This window comes from Vanessa cardui, chromosome 25 (assembly GCF_905220365.1).
Source record: "Vanessa cardui chromosome 25, ilVanCard2.1, whole genome shotgun sequence".
NCBI classification, from domain to species: domain Eukaryota; kingdom Metazoa; phylum Arthropoda; class Insecta; order Lepidoptera; family Nymphalidae; genus Vanessa; species Vanessa cardui.
In genome coordinates, this window is record NC_061147.1 from 8,306,489 (window position 1) to 8,318,987 (window position 12,499).

Genomic DNA, 12,499 nt, shown 5'->3' on the forward strand with positions numbered 1-12,499 from the left:
AAAGAAAATAAAACCTGTTTTATTTTGTCTTTGAATTTAATCAATAATAAAACGAAATAGACTTTTATTTATTGTATCGTGTTATTTTCAATATATCCTTTCATGAATATGGATTTCGTACAATATTAATTTTCATCTTTTTTGACAACAATTTCATCTTCATATACTTTTCCTTCATCCCAAAGTAAAGAAAAGTTGCGCCGTATAGAGGTAAAAGTTTCGTAAAGCTGTGATTTGCTTGAAGATTCAAAGCTTTTCTGCGGGTCATTCGTACCTTCATCTGTTTTCATGCCATCTTTCACGGCTAAGTGATAAATATGGCTGTTAGTTTGCCTTTTATTCTGGTCTTCATCATTAGCCAACAATGGTTCTTCAGAAGTATTATTTTCAAGCGGTCCCCCATTATCATTGTACATATGACTTATTTCGTTCTGCAGTCGTTTTATTAAGTTCTCCAATTCAGTTAATTCACGGTCCATATTATGCGAAGAATCGATACTTGTGTTATACGGAGATTCGACAGTAAGCCGTCTCGTAGTTCCGACATCTTTACCAGGTTGTTTCTTTATTTCTGTACAAAATTTTTCAATCATGGAATCCATGTTTGAATCTTTAGGTGCGTTATTTTTAATTAAATCATCCATTGTCAAAGTCTATATCGTTTCATTCTCTCCTTGCACTCTTCTACGCGTTTCTTCTTCTGCTGCTGTTCACAAAGGTCAGGAGCGGGGTCAGGTGGTAGAGGTTGGGCTGGAGGGCAACCAGGCCAGGGAAGGTCGGGATGAGCAGCTGCACGATTTTCTATTTCGTCACACCTAGCGGTACCTGTGGGTTCTCTCTCAACAACGCAGACTACAGGCTGGTTGGTTATCGTTATTGGTGGATTTTTTATCTTTTCAATACATAAAGCGTGACACGTTGGTGGCGGTGGTGGAGGTATTATGGGAATTTCTGGACATATTTTTATACCTGCCTTTTCTTTTTGCCTTCTGCGCTGTAATTTACAAGGGTCGGGAGGCGGCGGCTCAGGTAAGGGCGGGACGATGCATTTCTTGGTCTTCATCGTAAGTTACATTTGGAACACACATTGTTATTCAATTCATTTGTACTGTTATTTAAAATCAATAAGTAATTTACATGATTGGCGTGAAAAAAGTAATACAGTTGACGACAATTTTTTAATGACATTGTATTTGACACCGGTTTCTTTTTAAGAAAACTAAAGAGGATGTAATCTCAGTTCTTTCTATTAACCAGTCTCTTAATTTGTGTTCTAATATACTTAAATTAAAATAGTTAAAAGATTATTTAACAAATTAAAGTTATATTCTTATCACGTTGCTTCAATACAATCGAGCATTCGATGAATTATATATTATAGTAAGATTAGTAAGATTTCACCCAAGTCACTTTGGGTGGATTTCCTCCCATGCTCTTATCTATAGGATTATAAGAGTGAGGGAAATAGGAACGAAAAAAGGGAGGGGTAGTATTCTTGAGTGTGAGCATATTATGCACTATAATATGCCCTGTGCAGTTGACTTGTCTTTTTTAAGCATGGCTGTTACATTCACGACAATTTCATGTATATTCACATTTCACAGTAACATTGATCATTTTACTAGGTTCGGTAATAAATAGATATTGCAATGGGTGATGATTATTCTACAATACCAAGTATCTGACTCCACAGAGTTTTTGAGTCAAGATACAAATTATAAAATTCCACACATAATTGCCGATTCAAAATTCGAATCGTTTATTAAAAATAGATAACATTAATAAATATGGCATATTATTCAACACAAGATTATAGAGACGATAAAAAAGCTTTGGTGGGATATATTAAATACATTTTTATTTAACAAACATTATGCATTTAAAGATTAAGGTTAATTGGTAAACAAATATGCTCCATAAATTATGGTAATGAAATGGAAATAGAGCGTAGAGTCAAAAACGCCTGGAATAAATATTGGAGTTTAAAATATGTTTTCAAAAGTAACATGTCAATTAAAGTTAAAAAGAAAATCTTAGACTCATGCATACTACCTTCTTTAACATATGGCTGCCAAACGTGGAAAATCACGAAAATAATTAAAAATAAATTTAGTTCATGCCAGAAGAGAATGGAACGAAGCAACAACAACAACAACAACAGCCTGTAAATTTCCACTGCTGGGTTAAAGGCCTCCTCTCTCTTTGAGGAGAAGGTTTGGAACATATTCCACCACGCTGTTCCAATGCGGGTTGGTGGAATACACATGTGGCAGAATTTCTATGAAATTTGTCACATGCAGGTTTCCTCACGATGTTTTCCTTCACCGCTGAGCACGAGATGAATTATAAAGACAAATTAAGCACATGAATCAGAGGTGCTTGCCTGGGTTAACTAACCTCTGGGCCATCTCGACTCATCGAACGAAGCATGCTCTATATAAAAAAGATACGCAAGATTCGACACACAAAGATAAGACATCACACAAAAGCGATAGATGCGCTGTCATGCCCAATCAGAGAAACTGAGATGGGCTGGCCATGTAGCCCGCTATGTTGATGATGAACAATAAATGTCACTACATGGAAGGGCCCAACAGGCAAACGGAGAGTGGGAAGACCTTACACAAGATGGGAGGACGACATAAAAAAGATCGCAGGAACAAAATGGTTAATAGCAGCAAAAAATAGAGATAAATGGAACGCCTTGGAGGAAGCCTTCACCTGAGAGGGATCCATACAAACACAAGTTTTCCAAGAAGAAACACCTCAACTATGAATATATATAAAAAAATAAATATTTGTTTGTACTTAAATGTTCAAAACCTTATTTTTATATAACTTTTAAAAAATACTGTATAACGTAACATGTAAATTTATGCATGGAATAAAAGGCTTTTTAATTTTTTTTTTATTGTATATATTCATTTAAATATTGAATAAGAATAAATACTGCCTTTTTGCCGATTCTCCTGTATAAACTCTATATTCCGAATCGGCCGTAAATAAGTTTTATAGTATACTGTAAATTGACGATTGAAAAGTGTTTCTAAGTCTGCTTTGAACAAAGTACATATATGTATATATAATTATTTTAAACTCATATCATTATTAGTTACTCGTTACATACCGCTCAATATCTGTACTTAGTATAGTTGTGGTCCGGTTTGAATGGTGAGTAAGCAAGCGGAACTATTGCATTATGTGTATTATTATATTTTATATGGTTTATATAATTTATCAAAATTATTGTATGTAATAGGAAGGGGCCCCATTCTTGTGCTTAATTTGTGTTTATAATTCATCTCGTCCTCGATAGTGTAGGAAAATATCGTGAGGAAACCTGCATGTGTCAAATTTCATAGAAATTCTGTTATCTGTGTATTCCACGAACCCGTATTGGAGCAGCGTGGTGGAATATGTTCCAAACCTTCTCCTCAAAGGGAGAAGAGGCCTTAGCCCAGCAGTGGGAACATTACAGGCTGTTGTTGTTGTTATTGATTGAGGTTCTTTTTAATTTCATAAATAAAACAACTTTTAGTTCTGTAATTGCTTAGTGTTTGTTTAATTTATGAGTAAATTGCGAGTTGTAAGCTTAAATTGGACAGGGAATATTAATTATGATCGATCATTGTTCACAGTATTTATCAAATAATTTTTCTGCGCTCTCTTCATCTTCCTCGCTGCTATGGCCATCGTCTTGACACGTGTCTTGATGGATATCGAATATGGAGAGTATTTTCGCTTTGAGCATTGTGAACACACTCGAGTGCGCCTCCGGTTCGCGATCTTGGGCAATTTTAACAGGAGTAGTCTTGCCATTATTGGGTTTATCATGAGTCGAGCTCTTATTTACCTTAGAATCGATTAAGTCATCGAAACTACTGTTCTTTAAAACTGATACCGTAGAAGCGACAACTGAAATGACTTGACCGACCGCCTCTTTAGCTGGTTCTAATAATTTTTCAAAACTATAACTCTCACTAATCTCTTCGGCTGTTATGTTTTGGTTTTCAATTTCTTCGTTTAACGGCTGCGCACTTACATCCGAAACCGTTCCGGAGCAGTCTCTTGTTTTGCGTTCGTTTGGTGGGGTTTCTTGAGAAGTTGATCCGGACTCATTGGATATACCTAAATGCCTACAGCTTTCTGTTTTAATCATATTTACTGCTTCCTTTGTTTTGTTATATACGGATCCCACAAAACCTTTGATTGCGCATGTAATCGTCGCAACGGTTTGACTCTGGGATTCTATGATTTTTTGAATGCTATTTTTCACGTCGACACCTGTCGTGGAAGAGTTACTTGAACTTTGGCTTTTACATTTGTCCATGACATAGTACGTTGGCTTATCATTGCAATCCTTAGGTTGTTTAACACCAATTACTTGTTCAAGTTTATCTAAACAAGCCGCGCTACTTTTCTTAGCCAGTTTTAAGCTTTCCCTAACGCAAGCTGAAATACATTTTTTCAAATTACATTCGTCGACCGTCTTACAAATGGCTGGTGGTTTTGGTTTGCATGGGTTCTTTTTAACACAGCAACGCCGTCTTTCTTCTTTAATTTCACACTTTTCGTCTGATGAATTGTTCGAGATACTGGGATTATCAAAAGTTTTCTTAGATTCATCAGAGTCCATTGTGTAGATAATTTCTGGTTCCTCTTGATCTCTTTGGTTCACCCCTTGACACCAGTCAGGCTTGCATGAGGGATAAATTGGACAATCCTTTGGCAGTTTGGGAGTTTTTGAATAAGGTTGTATGACTTCTTTACAATACTTGTATTTGCTTTTAGTCGGTGTATCACAAGGAGAGCCGGATTCAATTAAGGCTTCTTCAGTGAACGTTTCTGTAACGAAACTTACTGAACTGGGATCGTTTGGATCTTTTATTACTTCGGAAAACTCGAATACTTTGACGTTGTCATCCTTAGCCTTCGCCTCGATATTCTCAGGGAGTGGTCTTGAAAATATGTTTTTCGACGATACGGTGTCGATTACATATATTTTACTTGTCTGAGTTTCTTTATCACTTAAAAATATACTTGAGGCTATTGATAGGTTGCAGTTATTGAGTAACCAATCTTTAGAATTCATAGTATCGAATATTAGTATTCCCTGTTGTAAAGTTGGATTATTGACATTTTGAAAGTGTTTTGTAACTTTATTTCATTTTGGTATTTAGAATTATTTATTTATTGTAAGTATGTCTGGACTATTGATTTTATTTCTCGTTTGTAATGTCTTTGTTTTAATTTTTTATATATTTTGACATAAGAATTTAAATACGCTACCGAGTCATTGAAAGAGGTTATATATTATTTATCTTCTCGAATGAACAACTCAGTATTTTTATTATTAAAGTAAATTTGGGTTTGGAAATTGTTACATAATTATTAATAAAATGACATACATCTTAGTATTTTTCGTTACCGAAGCTTTCTTCGCATAAAATAGAACGATCTAATTCAAATTATCTGACTATCTTGTGATTTCAATATACATCGTAACCATGGGATACTTATTCTAAACCAACCAAGACCCACTGAGATCTCAACATTTTACTTTATTTTGTTCGTAGTGGTAAGTGGTACAGCTCGTGAGGAAACCTACATGAAAGAGATCAGATTCCATGTGATGCAGTACAGCGAGGAAGTAGATTCAATGTATACTAGTATTATAAATGTGAATGTAACTCTGTCTGTCTGTCTGTCGCTCTTTCACTGGCAAACCAATGAACCGATTTTGATGAAATTTAGTATGAAGCAAATTTGAACTCCAAGGAAGCTACTTTTATTGCGTAACACATGACAAACAACCTAGTTGAACTATAAACAAACTAGTTGAAGTCGCGGGCGACAACTAACTAGATCAATATAAATATATAATTTACACATTATTGCCGGTACGAATAGGTAGTTAGTTGTTATACACATGCAATAAAAAAAAACTAAATATATTTTTTAAAAAACTCATTTGCCTTTATTTCGTACTGGTGCGTTTGCCTTACAAATATACTTAGTACAAATAAAATGAAACTATTACATATATTTCTTATTATTATGACGTGGAACGTATCACTTAAATCGATATGCTTTTGAGGATAAAAAGCAAAGGGAATACAATATTAAATAAATAGGAAACGTAATTTTATAAATGAAAATTCATTTAAAGTGGACTTTTCAAGGTCATAATTATAGTTGAAAATAAATGTAAATGATAAAAATTGATTTGTTCATTTAAACACATATTGCACATTTGAATGATGGTTTTGTATACCAATATGTATGTAAAGTTGGTCTCGATATAAATGAAGTGTGACCAAGAAAAGTCCACGATATCTTTGGCGATAATATTATTGCTTTAGTAAAATAATCTACATTAGAAGCAAAGATTGCATGTAAAGACGTCACTACAAGTCTTTGGCATACCTCTAAACTGTATGTTATTGAGAGAGAAATCATACCATAAAATATGAAAACAGCAAAACCATACAAGGCGTTATTTACAAACGTATAATAAAACAAATAAAAAAATGGACGGAAACGATAAGATTTCGAACGTTATAATTACAACTAAAACAAATTTCTACATTTGAACATATAATTCATACGATTTTACAATTCTATGATTTACCACAGACGATACACATATACTAGAAACTAATTATAAAAAGTAAAAAAAGAAAAAAAAAAAACAGAAATAATCTCATCGTAATTTCAAAACCTTTATAACATTAAGTACTTTGCATATATTAATTTACTTAAGCTTCACTGAACGCATATAGATACATAATTATGTACTAAATTATAACAATATAAAAAAAATAAATTAACTTAAACGAACAGTAACAGTAATAGAGAGGCTCTAATAAAACGCCATTGTGCTTAAGACAGTTTCGAAACAGTTAATTAAATGAAACATTATAATTCTTACACAAAATATTCACTAAATGTAACCATTTTGAGGTAAGGGAAATAATAGATCTAATTCTAATTCTGACATTAAATGAAGTACATTATAATTGTTACAATATTATTTACATCTTACATTTAATGAAGAATTATCGATACTTTGGCTCTCTCGTTCATTTATTAAAAAATAATGAGTATAAATGAATCGCTCGATTTAATTATAGTCTTGAGAAAGCTAAAGGAAAGCGATACTGACCTCGAAAATTAACAATTTTAACGAGAATAAAAATTATCGAATTGTACATATTAATTTATTTATCTACATATAATGAGATTTTCTAAAGGAATGGATAATGTTTAAACTAAAATTCTCACAATTCAATTTTACGTAGTGTCCTTAATCACTTATTTTCGTTGTGGCTTGCCGACAGCTATTGCTCGCACGGCGCCCGTTGATATCTGGAAATAAATGAGGTTTACATTTAATTCTATAATATTTGTTTTAGCAATTGATTTAATTATAAGTATGTGCAGTTATAATTATGATTTAAATGATATATTGATTTAATGTCTTATAGATAACTTGCGACCTACTACTAATACTAAATATTCTACAGTATTTGTTTTTTTTTTACGAAATTGCATTAAAAACATCTAAAATATCACCATTTCTTTATTATATTGTGCCTGTGTTATATACAAAAACCTTTCTCTAGAATCGCTCTATAAAAAAAGCATCAAAATCCGTTGCCTAATTTTCAAGATCTAAGCATATATAGGGACACAGCGGTAAGCGACTTTGTTTTATACTATGTAATGATTTCAAGTACGAACGTTTGCATGTGTCTATGAGTATACATGTAAATAGACTATTCTGATTTTGATAGCGTTCGAAATTTAAAAATCAAAACATAGTAGGTAAATAAATAACAGGGATGAAATATTTATACGTCATGATAGTACAAATTGGTGCGAATACTTGATATCTCCCTTTTATCCGTATTGAATCCGTGCAAAGCCCCCAACTTTGGAAAACTTTAAAAGCAGAGGAATCACTTAAATTTAATGCCCTATAAGTTACATCGGGTCCCTAGGGCACGAGCCCTTTGTCTGCGTCCTGGAAAAGAGGGATGAGGCGAGTACGCGAGAGAATTGACTATCGTTGATACAACTTGCATTGGTGATTGGATTTTTGTTCAATTAGCGTTACTTTAGTTATTAACGTATATTAAGTAATTTGACAAAACAGATGAGCACTGTGCACTTGCATTTTTGTTATTCTTAAATTAAATCGAAATTTTTAATATTAAATATCATAATCAATCATAATCAAATGCACAGCTTGTCACAGTATCTATCACTATTTATGTGTTGGTATGAGTGAAACAGATTTTAAAAAGATACTTCCTATGAATAAAGCAAAATGGAAATGTCCAGTTTGTAAGATTTCCAAGAAGCCTTGTCAAAATATAAGCCCTAAACTTCCTAACACCTCTGAAAAGATTAATATAATATCTCAATCCCAATTGGACACAAAATCATTAATTGATCATTTTGATGACCGCTTTAACAGTTTACATTCCACTATGGAATCTTTTAAAACTTTTATCACCGAGGAACTGAAAAAGCTTTCGGAGACTGTTAGCTTTTGGTCTACAAAAATTAAATCTGTCGAGTCGTCTATTAACTCGGTGGTAGAACACATGAATAACCTAGATATTGAAGTATCCAGAATAGACAAACTTGGAACGGAGCTCGAGGAAATGAAGATAAAATTTAAAGAGCTATCGGACAATAACAACAGAAATGAACAATGGGTGCGCCGTTCTAACATACAAATAAATGGCGTTCCACAAAAGAAAGGCGAGAATTTAATAACTATCATAAAAACATTAGCCGAAAAAAGTGGGTATCCTTTAAACTTCAATACAGATGTCGATTTTGTAACAAGAGTTGCGGTGAAAAATGATACGTCTGATAATCATTCCCGTCCAATTATTTTGAAAATGCAAGCCCGATACAAAAAAGATGACTTTCTTTCATCGCTACGTAAATTAAAAAACCTGAAAGCAAGCGACATTGGTTTCCCTGGCAAAAATAATCCGATATATATTAACGATCACCTGTCTGCATACAACAAGCTCCTTCTCAGTGAAGCTAGACGTAGAGGAAAGGATAAAGGCTACTTATACTGTTGGGTCCGAAACTGTACGGTAATGGTTCGTAAGACCGATAACTCGCCTGTTATTCACATTACTTCTAAGGAATGTTTAAACAAGATCTCATAAGTGTTATCAAGATGGTTATTCCCACGAAAATATATTTTATTAAGTTTTTAATTGTTATTATATTTGTATTTACCGTCGTTAAAATTGTCACTGTATTTTTTATAAACTTTGAGCTGGCATGGAATATTGTATATTTAAAAATGTGCTATAATTTTAAATTGTCATATGATTACTTAGATCTAAATTTTAATATTTTAAAATTTATTTTAAAATCAGTTAACATTATTATTCATAAACATTATTACCCAAAAAGTAGTATATATTAATATGGACTTACGTATCTTCTATCAAAATGTTAGAGGTTTGCGCACCAAAACTAAACAATTTTATACTAATTTGTTAAACACTAATTATGACATAATTTGTTTAAGTGAGACGTGGTTACTTCCTGGTATTTTCGATGAAGAACTTTTTGATCCCCGCTATAATGTGTATCGTAATGATCGTGACTATACACGCCTTGGGATGAGCATGGGTGGAGGTACTCTAATAGCGGTACGCCATGGCATATGTGTTGATGTGCAGCACTCAGGAATACCATTGTCTCTTCCAGACGCAGATATATCATTTGTTAATATTACAATCGGGAGAGATAATTTAAAATTTAAATTACGACTGTTCTGTTGTTATTTCCCTCAGAATGTCAATCAGTGTGATTCTGAAGGTTCTTTTTTTGACTTTTTATCGGACTTAACCATTACTAATCCTAATGATAAATTTATGGTGTTAGGAGATTTTAACATCAGAGACATTGTATGGTCAATTAATACTGAAAATAGTCTTGTTATTCAGAATCCTTCAGGTAACAATATGATTATGCAATTATTTGCATTTATGAGTTTTAGTGGCTGGTGTCAATTTAATAATATCTTTAATATTAATAATAGATTACTAGATCTTGTACTTTCTAATTGTAACTGTGTTGTTGAAAGAACTGAGCCGCTGTCATTACCTGAAGACATGCATCATCCATCTTTTTTCATATCAACAAATGTCAATGCAAATGAACCTAATTTACGCTCTGCGTCACGCATTGTACGCCGTTTCCATATTGCGAATTATGAAGCAATTAACAATGAATTAAATAATATTGAATGGTTTGAACAACTTTCAGACCTTGATGTGACTGAAGCGGTTGACAAATTCTACTTAATTATCAATAATGTATTGGATAGATATATACCAGCCAGAACAGTACATGAATCATCTAGACATCCAGTATGGTTTTCCAGATCATTAATAAAACTCATTAACAAGAAATTGCGAGTACATAAACGTTGGAAAATTTACGGCCGAACAAGTGACTATGACCTATTTACTGATTTAAGACACAAAACTAAACAGTTAGAAGTAGAATGTTATGACACTTTTATTTCAAAAGCAGAGGACAGTATTCATTATAATTCTAAAAAATTTTGGTCATATATTAAATCTAAGCAAAGTAGTAATAATCTACCGGATACCATGTTTCTGGATGATGGTACTGGATCTGATGGGAATACTATAGCTAATTTATTCAACTGTTTCTTTAAATCAGTATTCGAATCCAATACTGACCCAAAACCCGATGAACATTGTTTAATTCAACACAATCAAACATTAATCAACAAAATAAGCGTGTCATGTGATACTGTAGAAAAATATCTCTCAAATCTAGACGCTTCTAAAGGCAGTGGTCCAGATGGACTCCATCCCACATTTTTAAAAAGCTGTTGCAAATCTTTAGCATTACCTCTATATTTACTGTTCACTAAGTCTTTGTGTTCGGGTTCATTACCACCAGTTTGGAAAAAGTCCTTAATTGTTCCCATTTTTAAAAGCGGTGATAGACATAATATAAAAAATTATCGTGGTATATCAAAGTTGTCCGTCATTCCTAAATTATTTGAGAAAATTATTTATGACACTATTTTTCCTTTAGTAAGACCGTTATTAATAACTCAACAACACGGATTTATTAGTAAGCGTTCTGTTGAATCTAATCTTACAGAATTTCTGGATATAGTTCTTTCTGCCATGGAGAGGGGATATCAAGTTGATGTCGTCTATACTGATTATTCAAAAGCTTTCGATAAAATTCCACATGCGTTGTTAATTAAAAAACTTGAGTATATTGGTATACACGGTGATTTATTAAGATGGTTGATATCTTACCTCCGTGACAGAACACAAGCAGTTGCGATCAAAGGACATATATCTAGTTTTATTCCCATTACATCTGGGGTTCCCCAGGGCTCACATCTCGGTCCTTTGCTGTTTAATATTTTTATTAATGACTTATTGAAAACTTTTCAAAACTCTAATATATTACTATATGCTGATGATACAAAAATATTTAAAATTATTAAACAAACTGATGATTGCGTTAAATTACAAAATGATTTAATTACTTTAAAACAATATTGTTTATCCAATGGTTTACATGTTAACATTGAAAAGTGCTATGTAATAACATTTAGTAGAAAAATTAATCCAATATTATTTGACTACATGATTTATGATAAAGTAGTGAACAGAGTGACCGAGGTGAGGGACCTGGGAGTTCTTCTTGACGCTGATTTACTATTTGATCAACATATAAATAAAATAACAGCCAAAGCTTACAGTATGCTGGGGTTCATATTTCGTCAAGGAAGCGATTTCAAGAACATACACACTTACAATATCTTATACAACTCTTATGTTAGGTCTCATTTGGAATACGCTTCCACTGTTTGGAATCCGCAATATTCTAAGTATATTTTGGCAATAGAAAGCGTCCAAAACAAGTTTCTTAAAAGAATGACATACAAATTTGGGGAAAACTCTGTCAAAAGTCTAAACATTCTGTCACTTGAGAACCGCAGGGTATATAGGGATCAAATTTTCCTATATAAAATCATTAATAATCTTATAGACTCAACATATTTATTAAATAACATATTTTTTAAGTGCTCTAATTCTTCTATACGATGTAAACATATCTTCTCTGTCCCATTATGTAAAAGAAATTATGCAAAAAATCGTTTTCTCGTAAGAGCTTGTACTAACTACAACACTTTGTTTAACAGTGTTGATATTTTTAATGACGGTATTTTAAAGTTTTCTCGTTCTTTGAAAAAGCTCATATAGTTAATATTTTTTTTACATTTAAGATGTTTGTTTTTCTTTCCTATTCTTAAATTAGCTTTGAATTGTAAATGTTAAATTCTGATAATTATAAGTTTTTTTTTTTTTTTTTTCTATGTTCACTCCATGACACTGTGCAAAAGTGGAAACTTTGTTGGCTTATGTAAATATTTTTTATATGTGAAAACTATTAT

The 12,499-nt window shown here is 32.5% G+C and overlaps 3 protein-coding genes across 5 annotated transcripts in view; all 3 read right to left on the minus strand.

Moving 5' to 3' along the window:
• Nucleotides 1-95: 95 nt before the first annotated feature.
• Nucleotides 96-644, minus strand: LOC124540496. Its single transcript, XM_047118116.1, has one exon. It carries the CDS (start codon nucleotides 642-644, stop codon nucleotides 126-128), a length of 519 nt encoding a protein of 172 aa, XP_046974072.1. The 3' UTR covers nucleotides 96-125.
• Nucleotides 645-646: 2 nt separating this feature from the next.
• LOC124540497 (formin-like protein 3) lies at nucleotides 647-1,162 on the minus strand. Its single transcript, XM_047118118.1, has one exon. The coding sequence runs from the start codon at nucleotides 1,061-1,063 to the stop codon at nucleotides 647-649; it is 417 nt and encodes a 138-aa protein (XP_046974074.1). The 5' UTR covers nucleotides 1,064-1,162.
• Nucleotides 1,163-5,963: 4,801 nt separating this feature from the next.
• Nucleotides 5,964-12,499, minus strand: part of LOC124540518 (paired box protein Pax-5) — a 106,259-nt gene continuing 99,723 nt past the window's right edge. For all 3 annotated transcript variants that reach the window (XM_047118142.1, XM_047118143.1, XM_047118141.1), the window contains exon 12: nucleotides 5,964-7,368. In XM_047118142.1, the coding sequence (XP_046974098.1) occupies nucleotide 7,368 (1 nt within the window). In that variant the 3' untranslated portion in view covers nucleotides 5,964-7,367. The remainder of the gene's footprint in view (nucleotides 7,369-12,499) is intronic.

Bases quoted from the DNA above. Each gene is read 5' to 3' on its own strand.
- LOC124540497 (XM_047118118.1), bottom strand. From the start codon at position 1,063: ATGAAGACCAAGAAATGCATCGTCCCGCCCTTACCTGAGCCGCCGCCT.
- LOC124540496 (XM_047118116.1), bottom strand. From the start codon at position 644: ATGGATGATTTAATTAAAAATAACGCACCTAAAGATTCAAACATGGAT.